This window comes from Diachasma alloeum, unplaced genomic scaffold, assembly GCF_001412515.2.
Source record: "Diachasma alloeum isolate Michigan unplaced genomic scaffold, Dall2.0 Dall_scaffold_00327, whole genome shotgun sequence".
NCBI lineage: Eukaryota > Metazoa > Arthropoda > Insecta > Hymenoptera > Braconidae > Diachasma > Diachasma alloeum.
The window spans coordinates 603,648-628,504 of record NW_021680466.1 but is presented as its reverse complement, the minus strand read 5'-3'; the positions used below and the strand labels follow the sequence as shown (position 1 = coordinate 628,504).

The window sequence follows — 24,857 nt, the reverse complement described above, 5'->3', positions numbered from 1 at the left end:
TTGAATAATTAATCATTTTTCTTTTTTAGAATCAAGATGGGCAAAGATTTCAAGAAATCAATTTTTCAAGCCAAGATAAACATGAAATATTCCTCCGTCTTGCATAATCTCGACGAAATAGATTATTGACCGAAAATGTTTCACCCATTTTTTAATAGAGAAAATAAAATAGTCATTCTCCAGTTTATTCGTCGCGTTGTTGGAATGGAGCAGAAGGGGTAGTCTTAATTTTTATTCATGCAATAACGAAAGGGCAATTTTTCCCCGCTATTAATGGCTGGCAAACTGGGGCTTTAACATTGTGCGGTCAATTTTCCTCGTGTACGTGATGATTTTTTCAAACGACAAAGTCGAAAAAAAGAAGGGGGTAGACGGGTAATTACCCCGACAGATCGATTATTCATTATTACCCGGATTAAAAACGCATTTCACCTAAAATTTTAAAAAAGTTATTTCTCACCGAAAATTGAGAAAAAATAGACTTCCTCCAGAACAGCTGAACTCTCCTCTATGATTAAAAATAAAAAAAACTCTATTCTAATTTCTCGATCCCTCAACCCTTTTTCCGAATATCTTTTTTCTTCCGTGAGGGTTAATTTGAATGGGCGCTCGCGACTTCTAATGCGCCCCCCACACACACAACCCGCCCACGCAGCACATTTAATCCCTTCTCTATTCAAAGTATTCTCGGGAAAAAAAAAATGAAAAAAATAGGGGTCACATTTTGTTGAAAATTAGAGCCCTGATGATGGGGTATGTCGACCCGTTTGTTTCCCCAACTGTTCCACCCCAAACCCCTAATTACCCCCTTATTACCACTACTTCCTCGATAATTAATCGCATAATTCGTTTGACATACATTTCCATTTTTTTTCCTCTCTTTCATAAAAACAGTATTTTTATCCTTCGGAGGTCTCGTCGCAAAAACCCGGAAGCGATTTGTGGACTCAATTAGTCCGTGGAGGCGTGTGTTGGACACACAGAGGTGAAAATATACCGGCGAGGGGGTGAATTACTTAAAAAGTAAAACGAAAAGTTCTATAATATTCTTCGGTGCGCGTGCTACCAGCGTTTTTTCACCGTTCAATGCAAGTTGTGACGGAGGGGATTTGAGGTAGGAAGAGGTGTTAATTAAATTTTAACGACAAAAACCCACGGCTGGTAATAGTGGCAAAATGGTACAAAGTGTGACTTGAAAGCCTGGATTTTGCCTGATGGAATGACAACTTTATTTGTTGCATTTTTAGTTTACGATGAATATCTCGAAAATGAGTGGATTTAGGAGAAAATATAGTTGAACCTTTTTTATAGCCCTCGAAATTCCCCACAAAGAAGGTCATTACGTATTTTTTGCTAAACCTATCGGCTTTCAAGATATTTGCTAAAGAATCACTACTCTTTTATCGCAACTTCAAAAAATTCAACTTTAACATTTTTGGGAAAATCTCGAAAACCACTGGGTTTCGAAGAAAACATCACATAAGCGTTTTTGTAGCCCTTGAAATTCCCCACGAAAAGGGTCTTTAGATATTTTTCCCTAAATTCACTCGCTTCCGAGATATCCACAAAAGTAAAAAAAATTTCAATTCAAAAATCCGAAATTTCCAATTCTAAGCTATTGAATTTAACCCCTACGATTCGTCCACATAAAATCCTAAAGTAATTCCCTCCACCCATAAAAACACTAGCACAATAAACTCGTTACCCATAATTTCGATTCATAACTCAACTAAATACCCATGAAAATACTCAGTCATCAAGTGAAGTGCGAATGTTCAGAATTATTGAAGTATCGATGGTTTCTTTATTCTTGTCTTCGGTCAGTCGGTCATTACAGGCCTCTTTAAGGAGGTGAATAAATTGCAGGTGTCGGGTAAATAATGACAGACCTCCGGCTGAGATTAATATCATGCGAGGCTGAGGCTTAAACCCCCCCTACCTCCCCGCCCTACACCGATCTTTACCCACAAATACATCTTCCCTTCGGTTCGCCAACTGTTGTAGAAAATCTGACGTGTGTATTACCCGAGAGAATGACAGACGTTTCAGTGTTATAAGAACTACTTTTCGCCGAACAAAAACCACCGTGACTATTGTATTCGGTATTAATGCAAAAGTTTTCCTCTGTTATCAATTTAAACGAATGTCGGAGAGTAAAAAAGAAAAAGAAAAAAAACGAGAGATCAAGTTGGGACGAATCGAGTTGAGCATTCTACGATGCATTTTACTGCTGTATCAGTGGTTAGATAAGATAAAAGTTTTGTAAAGGGTGGGGTGGCGGGGGCGGGATAAAAAAATAGTTGACATCGTGGCAACAATCTGATGGGTTTCTCAGCCTTGATGGAAAGAAATATGCACACATCGATAAACTGGGAGAAAAAATGACTTTTGAGAAAGATGATTTCCTCGATACGAGAAAATCAGTAGCGAAGTGGTAAAACGGTTTAAGGGTCGACTACTATGATTTTTAAAAGTCATGATTAATTGTAGTGCGACTTTTCATAAGTTGAAGATCGATTATATAGATCTGAAAACGAATAACTAGTGCAAAAAAAAAATTTTGTTGTTGTTCATTTGCCCGAAAAAGCTTAAAATGCTAACAACAGTCCAGGGCTTCCAATTTTTAAGCTACAAAAAAATTTTTTTTTTCAACATTTTTGGAAAAATGTGTGGAACAACAATTACGAGTCATTTTTTTGGAATTCGACTCCTAATTTCTTCCAAATTCTTCCAATTCCAGGAATTTTTGACGGAATTCTCTGAAAATTCAGAGGAATGTGGAATTCAAGACGAAATTTCCTTGAATTTTCCTGATTTTTCATTAATTTCCCTGAAACGAACTGAAATTTACAGTTTCCATGGATTTCTCCATGAAATTCTGAAATTTCAGTTGAAATGTTACTAGTTATAAATTATCGAGACTCTTACCAAAAATGTCAGTGGAAAATTTTGCACAGTGTGTAATTCCCGTGAGAGCTACCATGAAAATTGTCATGATAATGTCTTTAAGATGATCTTAAAGCAGAACTTTTCCAATCTTGCAAATCAGACATTGCGATTCACCCTCTACTTTTAGGCATTACTGACTCAGTTTCAACCCTTTCGGGGGATGTCAACCCCTCGAAGAAGGCGAAAGCTTTAAAAATATTCCGAGATTTCGGGATGGAGTGAGGTTTGATACTCTGCACAGAGAAAAAAGTTAGAAAAATTACTCGAGTGGACTCGATTTTCAGTAGTTTTTCACCCTATGTCGGGGAAAAAGTGCGAGACATTATTGATAATTATAAATCAGTAATCAACTTCGCAAGAATGATGATCATTAGATTAATTGGAAAAATAAATTCAGAAATTTATGATTAATTGTTTAATTATAATTGAGAATTATAAATTATTTTCAAATTTAGATAAAAAAGTAAGGAACCTATGGTAAACTTCTGTTAAAGTTACTTAGTAACAATTTTTGCCGATCCCTGTTTTTTTACGCATTAAATCGACTTTTGGTAAAATTCTGAATATGAATAAATTTGTAACGATTCCGAACAAATAATTTTTGTGGTGGAAAATTGATTGTTTATAAATTATTAATATAAAATGCTCGTCATTGTCAAAAATTGCAATTTTTCAATTCCTTCATCAATTTTTCTCCAAACATAATCTTTCGCATTTTTTTCAAATTTTTAAAATGTTTTTCAATGTTTCACTATCGAGATTCAATATCCGACCTGCAAAGTTTAAATAATAAAATCATTGTAAAATTTCCAGAAACTTGCGGTCAAATGGGGCTCGAACGAAAGCTCTAATGTTCGATTGCAGAAGTAGAAAAGCATTTCACAAAGTACTTGGATATCCTTAAAATTCTCGGGAAAATATAAAAAAAAAAGATAATAGATTTCACAGCCGTCACCTTTCACACTTCCTTCTATTCCCGATTTAATCTTAAAATAGTCTCCGCGCCTGACCGTGATTCCACCCAGACTTTCTAATCTGATGTTATCTCCATCTCCTCGTATGTTCCATTTACCCCTAAAAAAAGAGAGCACATTTTGCATTGAGTCACAATTAAGATCGAGAGAGCCCTCTGAGAGCCAATTGACACAATATTTTAAAGACATCTGGTTTAACCAGCAGTCCAACTGGTCAGTAGGTTAGGCATATCGACTGACTTCACCATCTAATATGCTAATGAAAGCTATCCGCGATACCCGAGACAGCTTCCCAGGCCATAATTTACAATTTTCAAAGTGCACAAATCATCCAATTTTTAACGCGAAATGTTCAATCACAAAAATTGAGATTAACTCAACCATCAGAATTTATCGCATATTAGATTAGAAACCCCATAATTTTTCAGATTTACTAACGCTCCAATTCTATTGTTAACGGTCAATAAATCCAATTAGTCTCGTCTCATCCACCAATTTGCAATTTTCGTAATCACAATGGAGTGACTGATGCACTATTAATATTTTTAACAACTATCCTCAGCACAAGGATGATTTAGAATGAACGCGTGCGTCGGGGGGTTGATTTTCGTACCTTTATCTCATCAAGTCAAGCGTAACTCTATGAAAGCAAGCAACAACTTGAAGCAACCACGGCCATAAAATAAGATATAGATTTCCATCTTGAACTTTCTAGCATGTCTCGTCGTCCTTCTGGGGGGGATGGGCGACACGCGGGTTATAGCATTTATATTTCATCGTTTGTGGGTGTTGGAAGTGTTTACTGGGTGGAAGCATCATGAGAATAATCCCATCAACGGTTTCTGTTAGTGGGCATTTTTTCTTATAATTTGGAAAATTACTTTGGGAACGAAGCCAGGATTATTTGATCCGAGAAACGGGAAAATTTCAGCCTGAAAGCTTGCCGGAATATTTCAAAAAGGAAGGTGTTTTTTTTCTTAATTTATTAAATGCATGAATCCTTCAGGATCACTTAAAGCGATAGTTACATGTAATTTTGTTAAAAATTTAATACATTATGTCTATTGGTTGTACCCTCTAAATTTGAATTAAAGCAAGCCTTTGGGCCAGAAAAAGTTTCTGTTCTCCGGGAAATTCTATCGTTAAAATGACTTCGAAACCGATGTTTTCGCGTGGAAATTCCCTCGGTTATTCATTGACACAACCTCCAGCCCTCCTCACCTTCATTTTCAAAGCTCGATCCTGAACCTGATTCTTGGTACGACGCAATCCATAACTTCTCTCCGAAATCCTTCACAAGACCCATGTTAATCATCACCCATTGTCAGTCTTCATTCCACTATCCGTGAAAAATAAAGGGTTGTCGACTGAATAGATCCGACATAAAAACTAACCCCGATGGAGAATGAAGATTCACCCTTCCGGCAATTGTTGGACAACCATCAACGAACATAACTATCTTACCAGTGGCGTTATAAAAAGCTCCATAAAACCCGGGCAGAAAGAGTTGTACCAGCGTTTTTCATTCTTTTTGAGTATGACATTAGTGGGCATATCCAACCCTTCCGACAACCCTGTCACCAACATTGGAAGGACTCTTCTTTCCTTCGAGTCTTTAGCATTCGACAACCATTTCGTATATCCTCTCCTCACTTTATTTTTCATACTCTCATAAAGAAAACTGTACGACCCACCGGGTCATTAGGCAGGACAGTAGGATGAGTGGTGAAGGGGTGGGAGACTCTTAAAGGGGTAAAAATTAATGTCTCAGAAATGAATGTTACCAAGACACTAACTGCACCGGCGACAAAAATATTCTTTGCTACTCTTTCTCCTCAACATTATCCTGCCCTATGTGTCATTTGTCCAGGGGTTTGGGTGGAGGAAGGGTTATCCAGAAATAAAAGAGACATATCCTTTCACTCGTTTGGATTGCCACTTTCTTCATCACGTGACGGGGACTTGAATTTTTTATCAAGCGCATTTCTGTTTTCCGTTTTCATGTCGGAAGCTTGGCGTTAACATAATTTTACGTTGTCAACCTAAAATTAGAAATATTGGGATCGATAATTGGGTACAAACGGGAAGGGCTGGATGGGGTTAACGTTACGTTATATTGGGGCCTTTTTATTTCTGGAGAAGTGTGTCCGCTTTAAAAGCAACCATACTTATGGAAAGGACAAGCAAGCAAGAGTTAACCAATTTCACTGCTGACGATTTTGAGTTTTCAGGGCTTGGGAAGCGTTTCAAAAAATCTTAGATGGATTAAAATATTGGTCATCCTGGATTCTTTTCATGATGTTTCTTGTGCGTTGTTGCTTATGATGATATCCCGAGAATCTCGTTTAAATATTCGCACATCTGTAGATTATATTATCACCTGGTCAAAAGTCTTCCAGCCAAAAATAGTCAGATGTTTCTGAATCGTCTTCCATGATGACTTTCCAAATAACATGTCAGTTTTCATATTTCTTCATGATGTCTTTGAACATATTAAGCTTGAATTCTTTCACATACTTCTGCCTATTCCAAAATAGGAAACCAGAAAATAGTCAGTCATTCCTAAATCATCACTTCATATCCTGCGAATAGAGCCTTATCTAGTCAGAAGTCTTTTAGCGCGACAAAATGAAAAATCTTAGATCGGTTAAAATAATGGCCATCTTGGATTCTTTTCACGATGTTTCCTATGCATTGCTGCTTATGATGATATCCCAAGAATCTCGTTTAATTATTCGCACATCTGTAGAATATATCATCATCTGGTCAAAAGTCTTCAAGTCAAAAATAGTCAGATGTTTCTGAATCGTCTTCCATCATGACTTTTCACATAAAATGTCAGTTTTAATATTTCGTCGTAAAGTTTTTGATCATATTAAGGTTGAATTCTTCCACACACTTCTGCCTATTTCAGAATAAGAATCCAACAGACAGTCTACTTCATGACTTAGAAAGCATGTCGATTGATAAGGTTGCGACAAAATTCTAGAAATGCTTCTTTCTCAGCAGCCATCACTCTCTTTCGAAGTCAAACAAGGAAATTAGCTTAGTGGGAAGGGTTTCACACGGGGCACAAGAGTTCAACAACCTCCATCTCTGTGCCTCGTGTGGGTGTTGAAGGAATCGAAGAGGAAAAAAAAACAAGATTGGGGCACTAGGCAGGTGAACAGGGAACCTCTCCAACCGATGCCATATGCAGTCCAGGTATCTTATTTCTACCAATTTTTTTTATCCAAAGGGTTAAACCATCCGAATCTATTCCCCGGGGTCAATTGCCGTTGCGCTCACTATCCCCCAAAATTAAATGATGCAAACCCCTTCTGTTTTCCGGGGTCAGCCGGGGTCATTTGGCCTCCACAACCCGGCTGTTGCGTAACAACCACGCATTTAAAATTGAATCACTCTGTTTTATGGGTGAAGCACATCAACAAATTCAAGTCATCAGTCGAAATCATCCAAATAATTCTGCCACTGTAATTTCTCCCCTCCGGACTAATACTTAGAAGAGAGCTTCCAATTAATCCGTCATCAGCCAAAATCCGGCGTTCAATGACTCTCAATGATTTCCCTTAATTTAATGTTTGGAAAATTCTGAGGGTGTGTCCAGTGTTTCAAGCATTTTGTTGCCTCCTGTACCCTCGTCCCAGCCACTCCAACCTCTCTCAAACTACTGATGATGACTGTACCTCCCCTCCTACCCTTCATCGTCATCCTCCAACCCCCATGCACACGAAGTACCAAAAGCCGCAGCCCAATGCACCGAGTGTCCAAAGCAACCGAATACACATACACAAGGTTGGGGAAATTTAGCGTTCACTCAGAATACGTGTGTTAAACCCAAAGGGGGTAGAAATCATTAAATGGGCGTGGCGTGGCCGTGGTTGCCCGGATGACGGTCACGTGAACCAAGATGGCCGAATGCCTGTTAGGTAGCCCAACAGTTAGGGACTTTCCTCCTCTTGCTCTACCACCCCCCCCCCCTCCCTTCATTCTAGCCACCTCTTTCCAACAGTCATTTGTTATCGGCCATTTTATTTTAATGATTTCCATGCATGCGTGAAACGCTTGGCTGCATCGTCCAGCTGAAGAGCGAGAGGGGGAGGCTATTGGGGTTGTGGAGGAAATACAAGTGGAAGCGAGATGGAGGAATGCAATGAATGCTTCATAGCCAGTGCAGTGTTTCACCCGGCGAAAGGGGGGTTAAATGAATTTTGGAGTGCATAGCGGCCATGATGATTTTTTTGGCCGGTAAATTCCCGGGAATATCGCGGTAGCGGATATTTATTATGGGCACGGTATATTTTGCCCGGATATTTGGTATTAATACTTCGGGGGCTGTTCTTGGCGAGGATTGAATTTATTTTTGAATCGTTGGGATGTTCGCGGAGGGTTGGGGTTTGGTGGATGGGTCACTGAACCTGAGACTTCATTCATTGGTTTCTTGGGTGACCTTTTCAAGAGGAGATGGTGAGATTTAAATGTTGGGGGGGTGGTGAGGCTGATTGCTGGGGATGCGCTTGTTGAGTCTCGTGACGCGATTCCTGGGGTTCCGAGGATGCATGACTATGGCGAAACCTAACCCCTCAAGCAACTGACCTACCGCAAACTGAGAATCACGGAAGACGGGGGTCGTTCACCTTTGAGCGAATGTGTGTTGAGAGGAAGAGGGACGATTGTCCATGGTGTAATCCATATTTTATGGCGGTTTGGAAGATTTTCAAGAGGCTTGGAAGGGGTTTTTGGGGTTCGATGAATGGACTTTTTTTACGATATTTTGTAATCTTTCTTGTTTAAGATGATAGATTGTCAACCACACGTAGTTATTAGTACAGAGGAGAAATATGGAGTTGTCTGGTCGGAAGTCTTACAGCGAGGCATCATTTTTCAAGGCTGCGAATATAACCATTTCTGATCAGAAGTCTTTTAGCAAGGCAAAAGGACAAATCTTAAGTGGATTTAAATAATGGTCGTTCGGGATTCATTTCATGATGTTTCCTATGCATTCCTCCTTTTGATGATATCCCAAGAATTTTGTTCAATTATTTCCACGTCTGTAGAATATATCATCATCTGGTCAACAGGCTTCAAGCCAAAAATAGTCAGATGTTTCCGAATCGTCTTTCATGATGACTTGTCAAACAACACGTCAGTTTTCATATTTCTACATAATGTTTTCGATCATACTGAGATTGAATTCCTCCACATACTTTTGCCTATTCTAAAATAGGGAGCCCAGAAATAGTCATTCATAAATCATCATTTCATATCCTGCGAATACAACCATTTCTGATCAGAAGCCTTTAGCTAGGCAAAAGGAAAAATCTTAAGTGGATCTCAATAATGGTCATTTTGTTTTCTATTTCGTGATGTTTCCTATGGATTTCTGCTCATGATATCCCGGTTATTTCATTCGATTAGTTACTACGTCTCTAGAATATATATCATCATCTGATCAAAAGGCATCAAGCCAAGAATAGTCAAATGTTTCCGAACCATCAAGAAATATTCATTCATTTCTAAATCATCCCTTCTTACCCCGTGAATTCGTATATCGGTCTTCAACCGGAAAACCGCCAGACGTTTCCAACTCACTTTTCATGAATCCTTTCTCCAGCAATACAACCTCCGATATATCTCAATGCCATTCTCGCACACATCAACAATTAATCTCACCCCTCGCTCATCAAAAAGACACCTCAGAAAACTGTGAAGACCACAAAAAAAATTAGATTATTCCGCTACTGTCAGTCGTCAATTTTTTTTCTCTCTCTCTCCCCATTGTATACCCCTCAGCACCGGCTATTTTAATGTACAACACAACTTGAAAACTGGTTTACGAACCAAGTTTAAACTAGTACCCCAGAGCGAGTCCCCAAAGCTTTTCAGTTTATTTGACTCAGGGGAAAACAGAGGACCAAAAACACGGAACAAACGAGAAAAAACACTCCCTCAATTTTTTTCCACTCTCTCTCTCCCCCCGGAAAATGTTGCAGTGATTGTACAAATCTACAGTATCTCCCAGTCATCATAAATTCAGGAAGCGAACCGACCAGCGCGTGAAATTTAAAGCCCCAAAACATGGTGTCCCCACCCACGTCATCAATAACCCTCCGCATCCGAAAACGAATTTCACCGGGAGAAAAAAAAATACATAAACATCCCGATGTTGGTCATTCCCATTATTGGAACACACATAATCCGGGAATTCCCAGCCTCATGGCAGGGCTTTTGGAAAATGGTTGAGAGCGTTTGTGAAATTTCGAGTGTCTGCAGCAGGGGGAGTTCGAGTTCTGATGACGCCACTGGGCTTTGCATGTGAGTGCGTGCAATTTAATGATTTTCGGCCCGGAATTTCGATGACGCCGGGTCATGTGAGGGAAACACAGACCCTCTCGCTTGCACCAGAGAGTGAAATGCCGTAGGGCGAGAGGGGTGGCGAAGGGGGAAGGGGAAGTGAGCGGAGGTGCACCGGGGACGTAAATTTTCTAGTGCGTTCATTTGTTCGTACGAACGAAACGCAAATGCATTATACATGGATTGCAGGGGACATTAATTTTCTGGCGCGGACGTGTAGTGGGAAGCGTTTGTGATGGGGTGGCGTTAGTGTTGGAGGGGAAGGGGGGGGAGGCGTTATGAGTGTGAGAGGTAGACCACCCAACTAAAACCCACCCCTTTTGCCTCTCTCTCGCCCTCTGTACACGGACGCCTCATATCGCCACGTGCCACTGGTTACTTTATTTTTTTTCCAGAGCTGGGGATTTTGATGGTCGCAGTAGCGATGGTTTTTTCACATGCGGAGTGAAAAATACGGGCTCGCGGGGCGGCTGACGAATTTTGCATCGAATGCGGGATTTTTTTTTTGTAAAAATACTGAGGAAAATATCCGGAAATTTTTTGATACATTTTTGAAAAATAATTTTTTTTTTCACCTTATCCAAGGCGAGATTATAAAAGTCCTTGAGTACAAATATTTTTTCTTTTTCATTCTTTCTTGATTAATTATTTTGCGTTATTATTAGTAAGATTGATTAACGAAATTTTTCACTTTCGTTATTGCGTACGTTAATTTGTTTTTGTTTAATGCGAAATCTTTGTATTTTCCACTGAGTTAATTGTAATCAATAAGTAAATAAATAATAGAATAAATTAATATACGGAAAATCAAGTTTAGGGGAAAATAACTTTTTTCATTCAAGAAAAGGGGAAAACATTAATTTCCTTTCATTTATGAATGATGACAGAATACTCGGGGATGATTTACGTCAATTACGAGAAATAGTTATGGCACAATTCACCTGTCACCCTAATTATTACCGGCAAGACTGATAAAATTATGGACATGCACCCTTTTTTATTATCACGTGATAAATACCTCGGTATGTTAATGTTTCATAAGGTTGTAATTAGTTCAGACAATGTGAAAATTCAACTCACGACATTCACAATCCAAGTGGAATATTAATTTATTTTTAATTGGCGCAACTTGGGAATGAAAACATACGGTTTACTGTATGTTGAATAGTGTAGTTGCAAAGTGTAGGGTATTAAAACAGATGTTTAGGGATGAGTGTACGCAGACAATTTAGAGGCTATTACTTTTCTCTACGTTGTGATTACAAAGGAAATTTTTGTCCTGAAATTACAAAAATTGCGATATTTTTTTTTCTCACAGAATTGTACACACTGTTAGAAAATCAAAGGAATTTCGTGGATAGTTGACTATTAATTTTCAGGACCGTGATACTGGCAATTCATTTCACTGACAATTCAGTAAAATTCCGGAATTTTAAGCAGCATAAAGACGAGATTTCCTTAATTTATTTGAATTTCCAATCTAATGTGAATCTTCAGTGCCAAATTACATTGAATTTTCCGTGAAATCTGAAATTTTATGATTATTTTCCCCCTAAATCGCATTCAGTGTCACTGTCCTGAAAATTCAAGAATATATTTACCGGAATTTGTTGGTTTTCTATTCATTATCAGGGAAAAATGTAACTGAAATTTACAGCTCTCTTTGATTTTTCAACGAAATCCTGAATTTTCAATAACGCAATTCCTTGAAATTTCAGCGGTAATTAATTTCGATAAAAATTTCCAAAAAGTGGACCGGACATTTCAGACAAAAATTGTTCACAGCGCAGTGCGAGAAAAAAATTAGTTCTGCCGAAAAACTATATGTTCCGCGTGAGAATATTTGACGGAGTGGGACAGATTTACTTGAGGAAAATTAACCAACTTGACAGAAGAAAATTTAATATCTTTCACAAAAATTTAATTTTTGTCGTGAACATCAAAAATATCCCTAGAAGAATTCCAACTGTTGGCAGGAAAAAATAGAATCTATTGTACGACAATCATTTGAAGAATCTATTTACGAAAATCCTTTACACCATCGAACGAATACATTGACGAAGAAAGAATATTTTTTTCCCAGAAAAAAATTGTCCCTCCGAAATTATTTAGTTTTGCCAATAATACAGTATTCGGCAAGAAAATGGTAGTTTCCTCTTGAAATCATCATTTGTTCCATGGAAATTATAAGTGTTTATTGGACAAAGATATACACTAAATAACATTCACTTGATAAAACCGGAGCCTCATATAATTCTCTGCAAAACGAATGTATTTATCCGAAAGACATATGTCTCACGAGAACAATTACTGCTACGAAAATTATCATGTTTTATTGCAAACTTTATTCTTCGTCCAGCTATTCCAACAAATTATTTTCTTCAGTGTAAAGTCTCCTGGTCATAAACGAGAGAGATGTCGAAGGGTCACAAGGGTCTCCCAATGAAAAAAAAATATTAAAAAAATCCGCTCATCGTCTTGAAGAGCAATCAATAAAACAATTTTAATAACCGGCCCTCAAATACCTCCCCTCGCCTCCTGCATAAGCCACTCGCTCTACTTTTCCATCGTAATAAAAAGTAAGCGAATACCCAGATACAAAATGATAGAGAGTGGAAAAAATAAAAAAGCTCGGAGGGTTATAGAAATAGATAGGTAGGGGGAAAAAGATCAGGCGATTCGATATGGTCCGGCTCCGACATTTAACTTCCTGTTTTTCATCCTTTATTTTCACCCGTCCTCCTTCAAATTCTTTCACTTCATTTCTGCCTTATTCCTTCCTTCCTTCCTCTATATCACCGCCTCCCTCTCCCCTCCTCGCCGGCCAGCTACTCGCGTTTTTATTACAAACGAGGGCGCTGAGATTCTTTCGATTAATCGGCGATTGAATAAAAGATGAGGAAACACTGGATGCCCCGCAGAAATCGCTGGGAGGTACAAAAATTTTTGACGGCCAATTTGCTGAACGTCAAATGTATACAAGAGGGAGGGGTATCAGTTAAAAAACAATACATTATCATATTTTTTTCCCTCATTTGTATTTTAAATGATTATAATTTTTGTAATAAAGATTTCTGAAAAAATTTTTTGTTTCTCATTGATCTGATTATGAAAATAATGATTGTAGAAAATTTTATTTTAGGAAAAAAATCATTGATTGTTACAGGTGAAAGACCATACAAGTGCCATTTACCGGACTGCGGTCGTGCATTCATACAGCTATCGAATTTACAACAACACCTGAGAAATCACGATGCACAGGTTGAACGAGCTAAAAATCGTCCATTCCATTGTAACATATGTGGAAAAGGTTTTGCCACTGAATCGAGTTTGAGGACACATACGTCGAAGGTCAGTCATGTATGTACCGAAAAAATCTGACGTCCTATTATTTTTTTTTCTCTCCTACTGTGAAAAATATGCGAACACCGGATTGAGAAGCTATTTTTTTTCACATTAACTTTCCCAGTCTTCTGCTAACGAATGAAAGAAAAAAATGTATTTATTGATTAATGCGCACATGGTGGCGGGTCACGCTTTATTTTCCCTGTCTCTCGCTTAAGAAAATTTTCACCTCCGTAACTGTCTCATGAATGAGAAATGACCGTTAGAGATCGAGTTCACACGTGTGTGAGAAACTCAAGGGGTGAATGAAGAAGAAGCGTAAGGGATTAAGCTTTGGACAAAAAATTTTTGAAAAAAAATCACGATCCATTATTCGTAAAGGAGAGTGTGATTCAAGAAAAAGTGATGCCTCCGGGGCACTCTAATAAAATTCACCCCATTTTCAAACAATGAAACCTTGACACGTGAAATCTCGTTCTGCAGTTGTTTTAGACACACATCTTTTCTCTTAGTCGAGAAAGGGTTGTAAAATTTTTTTCGCCGCGCCGCTCATTCATCGGGGGCCTCGCCTCGAAGATCATTTTCCCTCTCTAACCCTTTATCTCCGGGGGGAGGGGAAACATCGCCAGACATATGTCCAGACAAAAAACAAAACGTGGGAAGACATCTGCTTGGCGTCTCACCTCTCGGCGTTGTAGCTTCCGTAACGGGTTCACTAAACTTGACCTAAAAATCAAAACATGGGTGGAAAAAAATTCTTCACATCTTCTTGCCTCTGAATGATCAAGTTCGGTCATCACCTATTGGAGATTAAAAGAGGTACTTTTGGTACAAATTTCTTTCTTCCAATTACTTTTCGTCTAACGTCAGTTCGTCCAATGATGATTTTAGTCATTTTTTTTCGTCCTTTTTTGCTTCGAATGGAAGCTCTGTAATTGTTCAAAATCGAGTTTTGGATTTTTTGTGTTGTATCGACCCACTATGATTCAAAAAGTCCGAAAATGCAATTTTCGTTATGTTATTTTTATTATGTAACAAAGCTTTTCTTCAATTGTTCGCTAATGAATATACGAAATTGAATCTTTTTTTTTTTAATGTAGGTATTGTTGAGCTCTGTCGATCGCCATTAATTAAAATTTAATTCATCGATAAGTTTTTCTAATTTTCGAATTTTTTCAAAAATCAATTTTCTCACAATAACTAAAAAAAATATTTTGAATGGATTGAATGACGGTTTAAGAAATTTGTTTACATGTCCTTTTGACCGAGTAGAAAATGAAGGCGACAGCAATAATCGTTATTTTAATTTATTTGAAAATTTGCAAATATTTTGTATTTTTTGAAAATCTGAATACGGGGATATCTTTGAATGTCATGCTTCAAATGAATTCAATCATAGTTTAAAATGTTTGTTATAATACCAAGCATTAAATCGAAGTTAAAGGACGGTTACGATAGCTATATTGGTTGATTTCATTTTCATGATGATTGTTGAAAATTTAGAATTTTTCATGAATTTCCCTGAAAGTGAACCGTTTGTTAGTTTCTTCAAATGTGATGTTTCAAATTCATTCAAGTATGTGCAAATAAAATTTTTCTATTAACATTTTATCGAACGGCTGAGGGGGGAGATAGAACTGTTAAAAAAACAATCGGTTGTATAGAAGAAAGGGATAATAAGAATAATGATGATGATACCATTCAATTAAAGTAGCTCTACCCTTACGGTAAATTCAAAGATTATTGAAAACTGCAAAAAAATTGCAGAAAACTCAATTAGATTCGGAATTCTAATTTTTTTCTCAATTTAATTATCGTTTTGGTTTTTCAAAGAAGAAATGTTTAAAAATCAGGATTTAACCCAGTGTCTTATGTAAAAATCAACATTTCCATTGTAATCAACGATTAAAATCTGAATTTTTTTTTCATTAGATGTGAAAAAATTAAGAATTTTTTGAGACCTTCAAAAAATAATCCACCGTTTTGCAAACAAGTTTTATCATTTACTTACAAGAGGGAAATATTTGAAAAAATATCCATATTTTGCGAAATTTAATTTAGATACTACTAACTGGGTATGAATTTTTTCAAATTTTTTTCATGCAATTTAGTTGAAAAATTTTTAAACTGAATATATCCAAAAGTACAGCGTAGCCCGGCCGAAAGGTAGAGCTACTTCAAGTTGAAAATGTGATAGGTAAACTTTTTTTTTTTAAATCTTATTCAATTCAATAAAATTAAATAAACAATGAATTATACATGATAGAAGGAAATTATGTGCAAAATAACCATTCGGAAGCATATTGTTAATTCATAAGCAAAAATAACTATACTTTATGCAATCCACGAGCAATTTCCCACTTGTTTTTTGGTCTAACTAAATTTTTATCTATTTGTTTACAAAAATTACATCCACGTAAATCATGTAGAATATTTATGTAATTTATTTATGAAGTCATGGAATTTGTTTATGAACAAGATTCTTCGTTCATATCCATCGGAAATCGTCAGTGGAGATTGTATAGTGTATTTTTTATTTCATTGTCTTTTCATTTCACTCTTTACTGATCACTGGCTTTTTATTTATTTATCGTGCGAATTTGCATTTGATGTGACTTTTGTTAGTTTTAAAGCCACTGTTGGACTGCACTGTTGGAATTTTTTTTTAAATTTCATGCAAGATATTATAGTAAATCTTATGAGAGTGACGTTGAATCGGATTTAGAAAAAAAAATGGTTATGAAATTTCAAGTTTTAAGTAGAATTCACGGAATTTCATGCGTTTTCAGTGAGTGTGAGATGGAAATTTCACAACTTGATTGAATTTTCAGTAGAACATAAATAATCAGACACAAAGTAACATGAATTTTCAATTTTTCCCTGGATTTTCGTGATTTTTCTGACTTTTCACAGAATAATTGAACTGAAAAATAAAGTATTTTGTTGATTTCCAGATTATTTGAACAGAAAATCAATGGAATATTTAATTTTTCAGTGACAAGATTTCCTGAAATTTCAATGGAACTTGAACACGATAAAAATTTGCAGAATCTGGCACGGACAATTAAGACAAAAATTTTAACAGTGTGGGTTTGTATCGTGATCGCTTATACTTTATTCTGATTTCGTATCATTATCAACGAGTAATTGAATTTGCGTTCTTCGGGGTTGTGTTTATATTTATCTGTGGACGTATAATACAGCGGACGAAATAATTTTCGATCGAAAAGTATTTCTGGGCAAAAAATCATTGGACAAAAAGTCATTGGAATAGTTTTTTGACCGAATGACCCCTGCCCCCAAAACGTAATTTGTCCCCGAAGACAACAAGATGCGACAGTGAAAAACATCTTCTGGTCGGGCATTACCCGAGAAATAAAGTATTGCATTACCCTTTCCCAGAGTGAAGCATCACAGTTGGGTTGTAGGTGTAATTAAAACGCTTAAAGTGAAACAGGGAAATAGCCAGGATGAGGTTCACAAGGACCAACGGGTTTTTCCATCCCGCTTCGAGCAACCGAGCCACCTTTAAAAACAGAAAGATTGAGAAAGTGATGAAAGAGTGTTTAAAATAAAACGAATAAACAACTGAATCGCAAAACCCATCTTCAACTCCAGCTAATCCAATTTTCACTCCCTCGGAAAATTGTTTTTTTTTAATTCTTTGATCCAACGGCATCAGCACGAAATGTGAAAATAAAATTTCAAGAGTAATTAAAAACATGGAGAAATGAATTATCACGAGCGATTGTTGGCGTGCCTGAGAGTTATAAAAAACTCACCTGGGAGACAATGGCCGAATAAAGAAGAGGCCATCATCAATCGAGTAATGAGTTTTTCCACCGAAAATGTAAGAAATGCTACGGGGACCTCTGGAAAGTTGATGTTCGAACGACCGCAGCTAGCCCTGCATGAATGCCGTGCAACACGATATACAAAATAACCCCCAACCCCCCGCCCAACTGTTCTCTTTCCGGGCGCCCAAGACATCCCCTTCGTCATTCTGTCTCTCTTCACCTTGGTAAGTCACCCCTTTTCCCCGTTCTCGTCTTCTCGTACTCCCACCCCTCCTTCCTTGTCCTCTTATTCTTAATTGCCTCCTCAACTCTACCTCTTGGCGCAGTAAAAACTCGTTAGACATTGAATTTATATCCATTTCCGTTTTTGCGCGTTTTTTAGATTTTTTGCAAAAATCTTTCTTGGATTTTTTCTAAAAATCATTTTTCTTTAGAGAATATAAACTTAAAACTTACAATTTAACATAGTAATCGAGGACCATACCGAAACAACTTTAAAATTTGATTTATGTTAAGCGAATTTTTATTGGTGCCAAATTAAATTTTCCTTTTATTGTATTACTTTCTACTATACCAACTCGCAATGTTTACTATGTTCAACACACTGATAGACCGATTCATTTATTCCAAACGAAATTCGTTAACTCTTAACGAACGGTAGAGTTGAATATGGCCAAATGAATATTCGTGTTAACAGTTAACTAATGGTTCACTTGAAAATTGAAAATCGAATCAAATTAGGCTCCTCAAATGTACAGTTGTTAACTATTAACGAATGAACATTTGGTGAGACCGAATAGACCCTCTTCTCCAACTAAATCCATTCGTTAACAATAACTAATTCTTTCTATCAGTTTACACACTGATAGACTGATTCATTTAATTCAAACGAAATTCGTTAACTCTTGACGAACGGTAGAGTTGAATATGGCCAAATGAATATTCGTGTTAACAGTTAACTAATGGTTCACTTGAAAATTGAAAATCGAATCAAATTAGGCTCCTCAAATATACATTCGTTAATATTAACGAATGAACATTTGGTGAGACCGAATAGACCCTCTTCTCCAACTAAATCCATTCGTTAACAATAACTAATTCTTTCTATCAGTTTACACACTGATAGACTGATTCATTTAATCCAAACGAAATTCGTTAACTGTTAACGAATGGTAGAGTTGTATATGGCCAAATGAATATTCGTTAATAGTTAACGAATGAATGGTTCGCTTGAAAAGTGAAAATCGAGTCAAACAAGGCTCCTCAAATGTACAGTTGTTAACTATTAACGAATGGACACTTGATGAGACCGAATAGACCCTCGTCTCCAACCAAATCCATTCGTTAACAATAACTAATCCTTTCTATCAGTGCAGTAAATGTTGACTGGCGAATATGGTCCTCGATTACTATGGTCCCACAGTAGAAAATAATTTTATATTTTTTCCATGTGAGAGGATTTTCTTTGGTTAGGTTTATCTGGACACAATTGCTTTTCCATTTTTCAGAAAAATTTTGAGGTCATGGTGATTTTGATATTATCCCCGGGCTATTGTTCGGTGAATCTTAGATGTTTTGAAGGCATAAATTACATAAAAACTACCTGAGGGAAACAATTAAATAATAATTGATGCGCAAATTAAAAAAAAAATCGGAGGCACATGGACTCGAACTCGAGTGGGGTATGCTCCCACATGCCCGGTTTGCCGGACAGGTGCTCTTACCAATTAAACTACCGAGGCCTCCTCCGCATCTCCGAATCTCATCCTCTTCCTATGTAATTTATGCCTTAACCCCAGATTGGTCACCCTATGAGGGAAACCCCGTCGCGCGTTGCTTTTCTTTAATTACAACTGACTGCCTACACTGATAGAATGATTCATTTATTCCAACCGAGATTCGTTAACTATTAACGAATTGTAGAGTTGAATATGACCAAATGAATATTCGTTAATAGTTAACGAATGGTTCACTTGAATGGCGAAAGTCAACTCAAACAAGGCTCCTCAAATATACATTCGTTAATATTAACGAATGGACATTTGGTGGGACCCTAACCTCCAACCCAAATCCATTCGTTAACAATAACTAATCCGTTCTATCAGTGTAATCGGAAAAATTCACAAAAATTTGACTTTGTCAATTGAAGTGTCTTAAAAATTATATTAATTTTTAGAACAACATATTTTCCAAAATTCCTAAAGAAAACAAATTATTTCGAACAGATGAATTATTTTTTCCCGTGTTAAGGTACTTCTTCAGTGAGTTATACTTGGTGAAAATTTCGCAATGAACTGAAGACCTAAAATTTGGATCATGTGCTATTGAGGACACGTAAAAACGACTCCCAAAATTTCAAGTACTTTTTCCACGCGAATTTTTGAGATATCCATCTTCAAACATTCAATTTTGGTCTTTTTTAAGTTTTTGTCGATGCATATCTCAAAAATTCGCCTAGCAAAAATACTTGAAATTTTGGGAATCGTTTTCACATGTGCTCAACAACATATGATCCAAATTTTAGGTCTTCAATTTATTGCGAAATTTTCACCAAGTATAACTCACTGAGGAAGTACCTTAAATGAATTTGTTCATGACGCGCCTAAAGCCTCAATAACACGGCGGTGAATCCCGCGTTTGGTGACCAGACTAGGGTTAAAAACATTCAGGGATCGACATCAATTATTATATTATTAATATTGAGCAAAGTTGCGCCTAAGGATGGGCGATTGTTTTTTAAAACGTTTCAGTGATAAGTACTACTAGAGAATCAAATTTTGAATCTTGAAACAGAATTGCTGATTAATTGAAAAAAATATATTAAATATTTGCCGTGGCTGAACTTTAGCAACAATAATTGTTGTTCGTAATATATATTATTATTGATAATGGTTGTAGCCGATAAACTAATCTAAAAAAACAGTAGACGATCAGACTTGTCCACTTATCATATTCATAACGTACATATGGTAGAAAATAATTACTTCTGATTGCGGACAATTTATTTTGTTTATTCTCAATCAATCAACATTATTATTCGATGAAAAAATGAAAAATTTTGTTAGCTAGGTCAAAAACATCGACGTTTAGAAAAAAGAATCGAAAATCGATTAATCGGCCTTTGGAAGCATCGAACGAAAAACATCGATGTTTGGGCATGAAAATTCGATATTTTCGATTCATCGAAAAACATCGCCTATCCCAAGTTGCACCTTAAGATAATTAAGGGTCACTTATGTTCAGTGAAATTTTGGAAAATAATAAAATAATTGATAATCTAAATTTTCATCTATGAATTAAATCATCGACAATATGGTGTTGTCAATTGACTATTGAGTAAATAATTCCAAATTTCATAATGATGATTAATGATTTAAGAATTGTTGGACACTATTAACCGATTGACTAATTCAAAATTGAATTTAAAACTTAATTAAGCTCAACTGAAATTCACATCATTTTTCAATTAATTTCAAATTTATGGTTATACCGATATCTGAAAACATCTAAGATTGGCCGAATAATTTCCCGAGGATAAAACAGAAATTGAATATATCGGCCGATAAAATATTTGCAATTTAGAGGTTATGTTGATGGAATAATTTTTTCCAGGGGGGGGGGATGGAGCGAAAAGGTATGGTTGATTTTATAAGAATTAAATTCACGATGAGAAATAACGACATTTGGCCAAACTCCAGCTGCATTAGGACCGGTTCTTTGTCTCACTTTTATCCCCCAGCGTGATTTTAAAATAGAAAAGTGGGACGGCCCTTTTCGCGCTTGTTACAACTGTACACTTGGGTAAAATACTTGGACGTGATTCGCGAGAGGGGGGTGGGGGAGTGGAAACCTAACCTCAAAACGACTGGCAATTGATTGAGAAAGCAAAAGGGCTTGATTGAGACTGAATTCGGTAGCTCCACCCTCTCCACTTATTTTTTGCCTATTGCGTTTTTTTCGGGTGCACACTCCTCCCGATGTGTGGACCCTCGTAGGGTGACAGGGGCGGGTGATAATGAAATCATCCAGCCCAACCAGTCAGAACGAAATTTTTTTCTCCCCGTCATCTTCATTGAAACTCACTCCCCCCCCTCCCCCTCCCTCCTCACCCCACCTCGTGAAAAAAATCCCTTTTTTGCCGCCTTAAACGCAACTAGGGGTCGCACCCACTTTTCCATTGGGCACCTAGGGCCAAATTTCGTGATGAACCATTCTCCGGATGGAATCCCTTCAGCCATATTCACTTAATCAAAAAATTTTTTTTCTTCTATTTCATTTCACTTACCGGCACGCTCCACTTGGAGCCGTATGAAGAACCAGTCCAATCCCCCGGATAATCCTGTCTCTCCCTTCCAAAAGTGAATATTTACTCTCCGGTAAAAAAAATATTGTCCAAACAATGGCTGAGAAGAAAAAAAACAGAAAAAAAATTCCATGAATGATAAAACATCATCCACGATTAACACGACCTTAAACATAACCTAAAACACTATTCAGCCTCACAGAGGTGCACATTTGCTCAGGGTAAGCAAGAGTGAGGAAAAAAAAGGTAACCAGCATTAAATCGAAAATGACCTTGTCTGAGGTTTTTCAACCTAAAAGAAAATACAGCGTGCGTTTTTGCCGAACAAAGAGAGTCCTCTCTCTCCCCCACCATTGTAGCAAACGATAAAAGTATATACGATCCTCTCGTTACTTCTTTTATTCGTGCTTCTTTTTTTCTACTTTAAACCAACCTACGAGTGTAGAAACTCACAAGGCAAGCAAGAAAAAGATAAGGACGAAGAATGTGGAGAAGAATAAAGAAGAACTTGGGTTACATATCTACTCATACACCTATCCCGATAGGATGTTATATTGTTTGTATATAAGGATGTATATAAGGTTTGTACTTACAATCTCGAGCGAAGGTTGTCTGTGTTCCGCTGTGTGGCCTCGTCCGTAGGCCCAGAGGATGAAAAAAGAATGATGCTGGAAGGAAAAAAAGAGATGAAGGCAGAAAAGAAGCATTCCCTGAATGAAAAAAAGAACGAGAATGGGAAAAAAATTGCCTGGGATGGTTGCAACCAAGCAACCTTGGCTCCAATGAGACCCCTATCCTCGGTGAACCATTGGACATGCGATGGGATGAAGTATCGGCAATATTGTTATCCGAGGTTTTTGGTTATATTTCGACAACGACCTTAATAGCGATGGTGTAAGGAGGGCAACGAGTTGATGGCCCTCAGAAACGACAGCGGCAGACACTTGTTGACCTTCTCAAATCTCCGGGTCCAGATCCTTTCCTTCTTGCAGGCATTTTTGGTCCCCTCTTCCTCTGGTCCATTGGCCAAATTTCTGGGGAAGCTGCCAATATTTGATCAACCCTGTGTTGCGATCAGGATAACTCGAAAATATAATGATCCGAGCAATGCCAAAAAATTCAACAATCGCTTGAAAAAAGGATGGTTGTACAAAGGCGCCCAAATCTCCGTATCCAGATCCTTTCGTTCTTACAGGCATGTTCATTCACCTCTTTTTCTGGTCCAGTGATCAAATAACTAGAGAAGCTACCAATATTTCATCAACCCTGCACTGTGATCGCGATCACTCCAAAATTTATGGATCCGCCAATTCTATTGAGCAATGTCAAAAACATCTACAAGCACTTGAAAAACGGATGGTTGTAGAAAGACAGCCAAACCTCGAGGTCGAAATCGTTTCTTTCCTACAGGCATGTTCATTCACCTCTTCTTCTGATCCAGTGATCAAATAGCTGGAGAAGCTGCCAATATTCGATCAATCCTGCATTGCGATCGCGATCACTCCAAAAACTTCAACAATCGCTTGAAAAAAGGATGGTTATACAAAGGCGCGTAAATCGCCGGGTCCAGATCATTTCTTTCCTACAGACGTCTCCATTCGCCTCTTCTTCTGATCCTGTGCTCAAATATCTAGAGAAGATCTCAATATTTGATCAATCCTGCATTGCGATCGCGATCACTCCAAAAACTTCAACAATCGCTTGAAAAAAGGATGGTTGTACAAAGGCGCCTAAATCGCCGGGTCCAGATCATTTCTTTCCTACAGACGTCTCCATTCGCCTCTTCTTCTGATCCTGTACTCAAATATCTAGAGAAGATCTCAATATTTGATCAATCCTGCATTGCGATCGCGACCACTCCAAAAACTTCAACAATCGCTTGAAAAAAGGATGGTTGTACAAAGGCGCCTAAATCGCCGGGTCCAGATCATTTCTTTCCTACAGGCATCTCCATTCGCCTCTTCTTCTGATCCAGTGCTCAAATATCTAGAGAAAATGCCAATATTTGATCAACCCTGCATTGCGATCGCGATCACTGCAAGATCTATTGATCCGAGCAATGCCAAAAAATTCAACAATCGCTTGAAAAAAAGCATGGTTGTACAAAGGCGTACGTCACGCATCGCCACGCGTTTCGCTCACACCCACTTCCTTTTTACACCACTCCCTTGATGGTTGGGGTCCCCCGGGTGGCGTCCGGTTAAACCTCTCTCATCATTAGAGGTGAACCCCGCAAGACACTTACCAAGGTGAGGGGGCCTCCAATCGGCTCGGAGATTTGTGTCTCGTGAGGAAGTCCTGAGTGGATATCACACACCAGGGGAGGAAGGAAGCTAAGGAATTGGGGAGTGCAATATCAGAGTGAGAGATGCATGGAGAACTTGAGTTTCGACGAGACACGCACACACGATGACGTATCAAGGTGGATGGTTCAGGAGGGTGAGAAACGATTAGACCCCCAGCCTGTGTAAGCTTGATGGGTACTGCTTGTTACTGTTAAGTATTGATTCCTCAGCTTGTCCTTTGATGCCTGCTCGATCAAACTTTTGAATAACCCCTGTATGCAATCAGAAAGCCTAATAATAGAATCTCAGCCTGATGATTTTGAGGGGGGAAAAAGAAGACAGATACTTTGAATCTTATTAACGAGAAGCTGTCAACATGATGCAGCAACTTTCGAAGAAACATAAATTGCGATGATTGTACTCTTTAACCGAGACAAGTCAGCAATGTTGACCAAGTCTTTAGACAAGGAGAACCGCAGGAAACGACAATGAGAACAACCCTCCGCCGAAGTAGTGATAAATCAGCTCATCGGTCTGATCGTTAAATTCCTCGGCGATATAAGCGAAATCATTCGTTGTCGCCCACGCTCTGAAAATACAGCTTAGACTTTTAAGATCCCCTTTGGTGTAGAAGAAGTCTCGAAGAATTACGTGGTTGAAACGGAGAAAGAAAGCCATAAGGCTGTAGAGATGCTGCAAAAAGCGTTGGACGTTAGAAGGAGTCGCAAAGTATAAAACAAAAAAGCGCAAAGGAACAGAATCGGTGAGGGGCAGGGAGGGGAAATAAAAAAGGGAAAAATATATATGCACCGAAGAAGAAACCGGTTTTTTCCAGTTGGGCCAGGTCGGG

General features: G+C 37.8%; 1 protein-coding gene across 1 annotated transcript in view; it reads left to right on the top strand.

Moving 5' to 3' along the window:
- LOC107040317 (zinc finger protein rotund) overlaps window positions 1–24,857 on the top strand; it is a 69,770-nt gene that overhangs the window by 36,111 nt on the left and 8,802 nt on the right. The window contains exon 4 of the mRNA XM_029126249.1: window positions 13,444–13,628. Coding sequence (XP_028982082.1) covers window positions 13,444–13,628 — 185 coding nt within the window. The remainder of the gene's footprint in view (window positions 1–13,443; window positions 13,629–24,857) is intronic.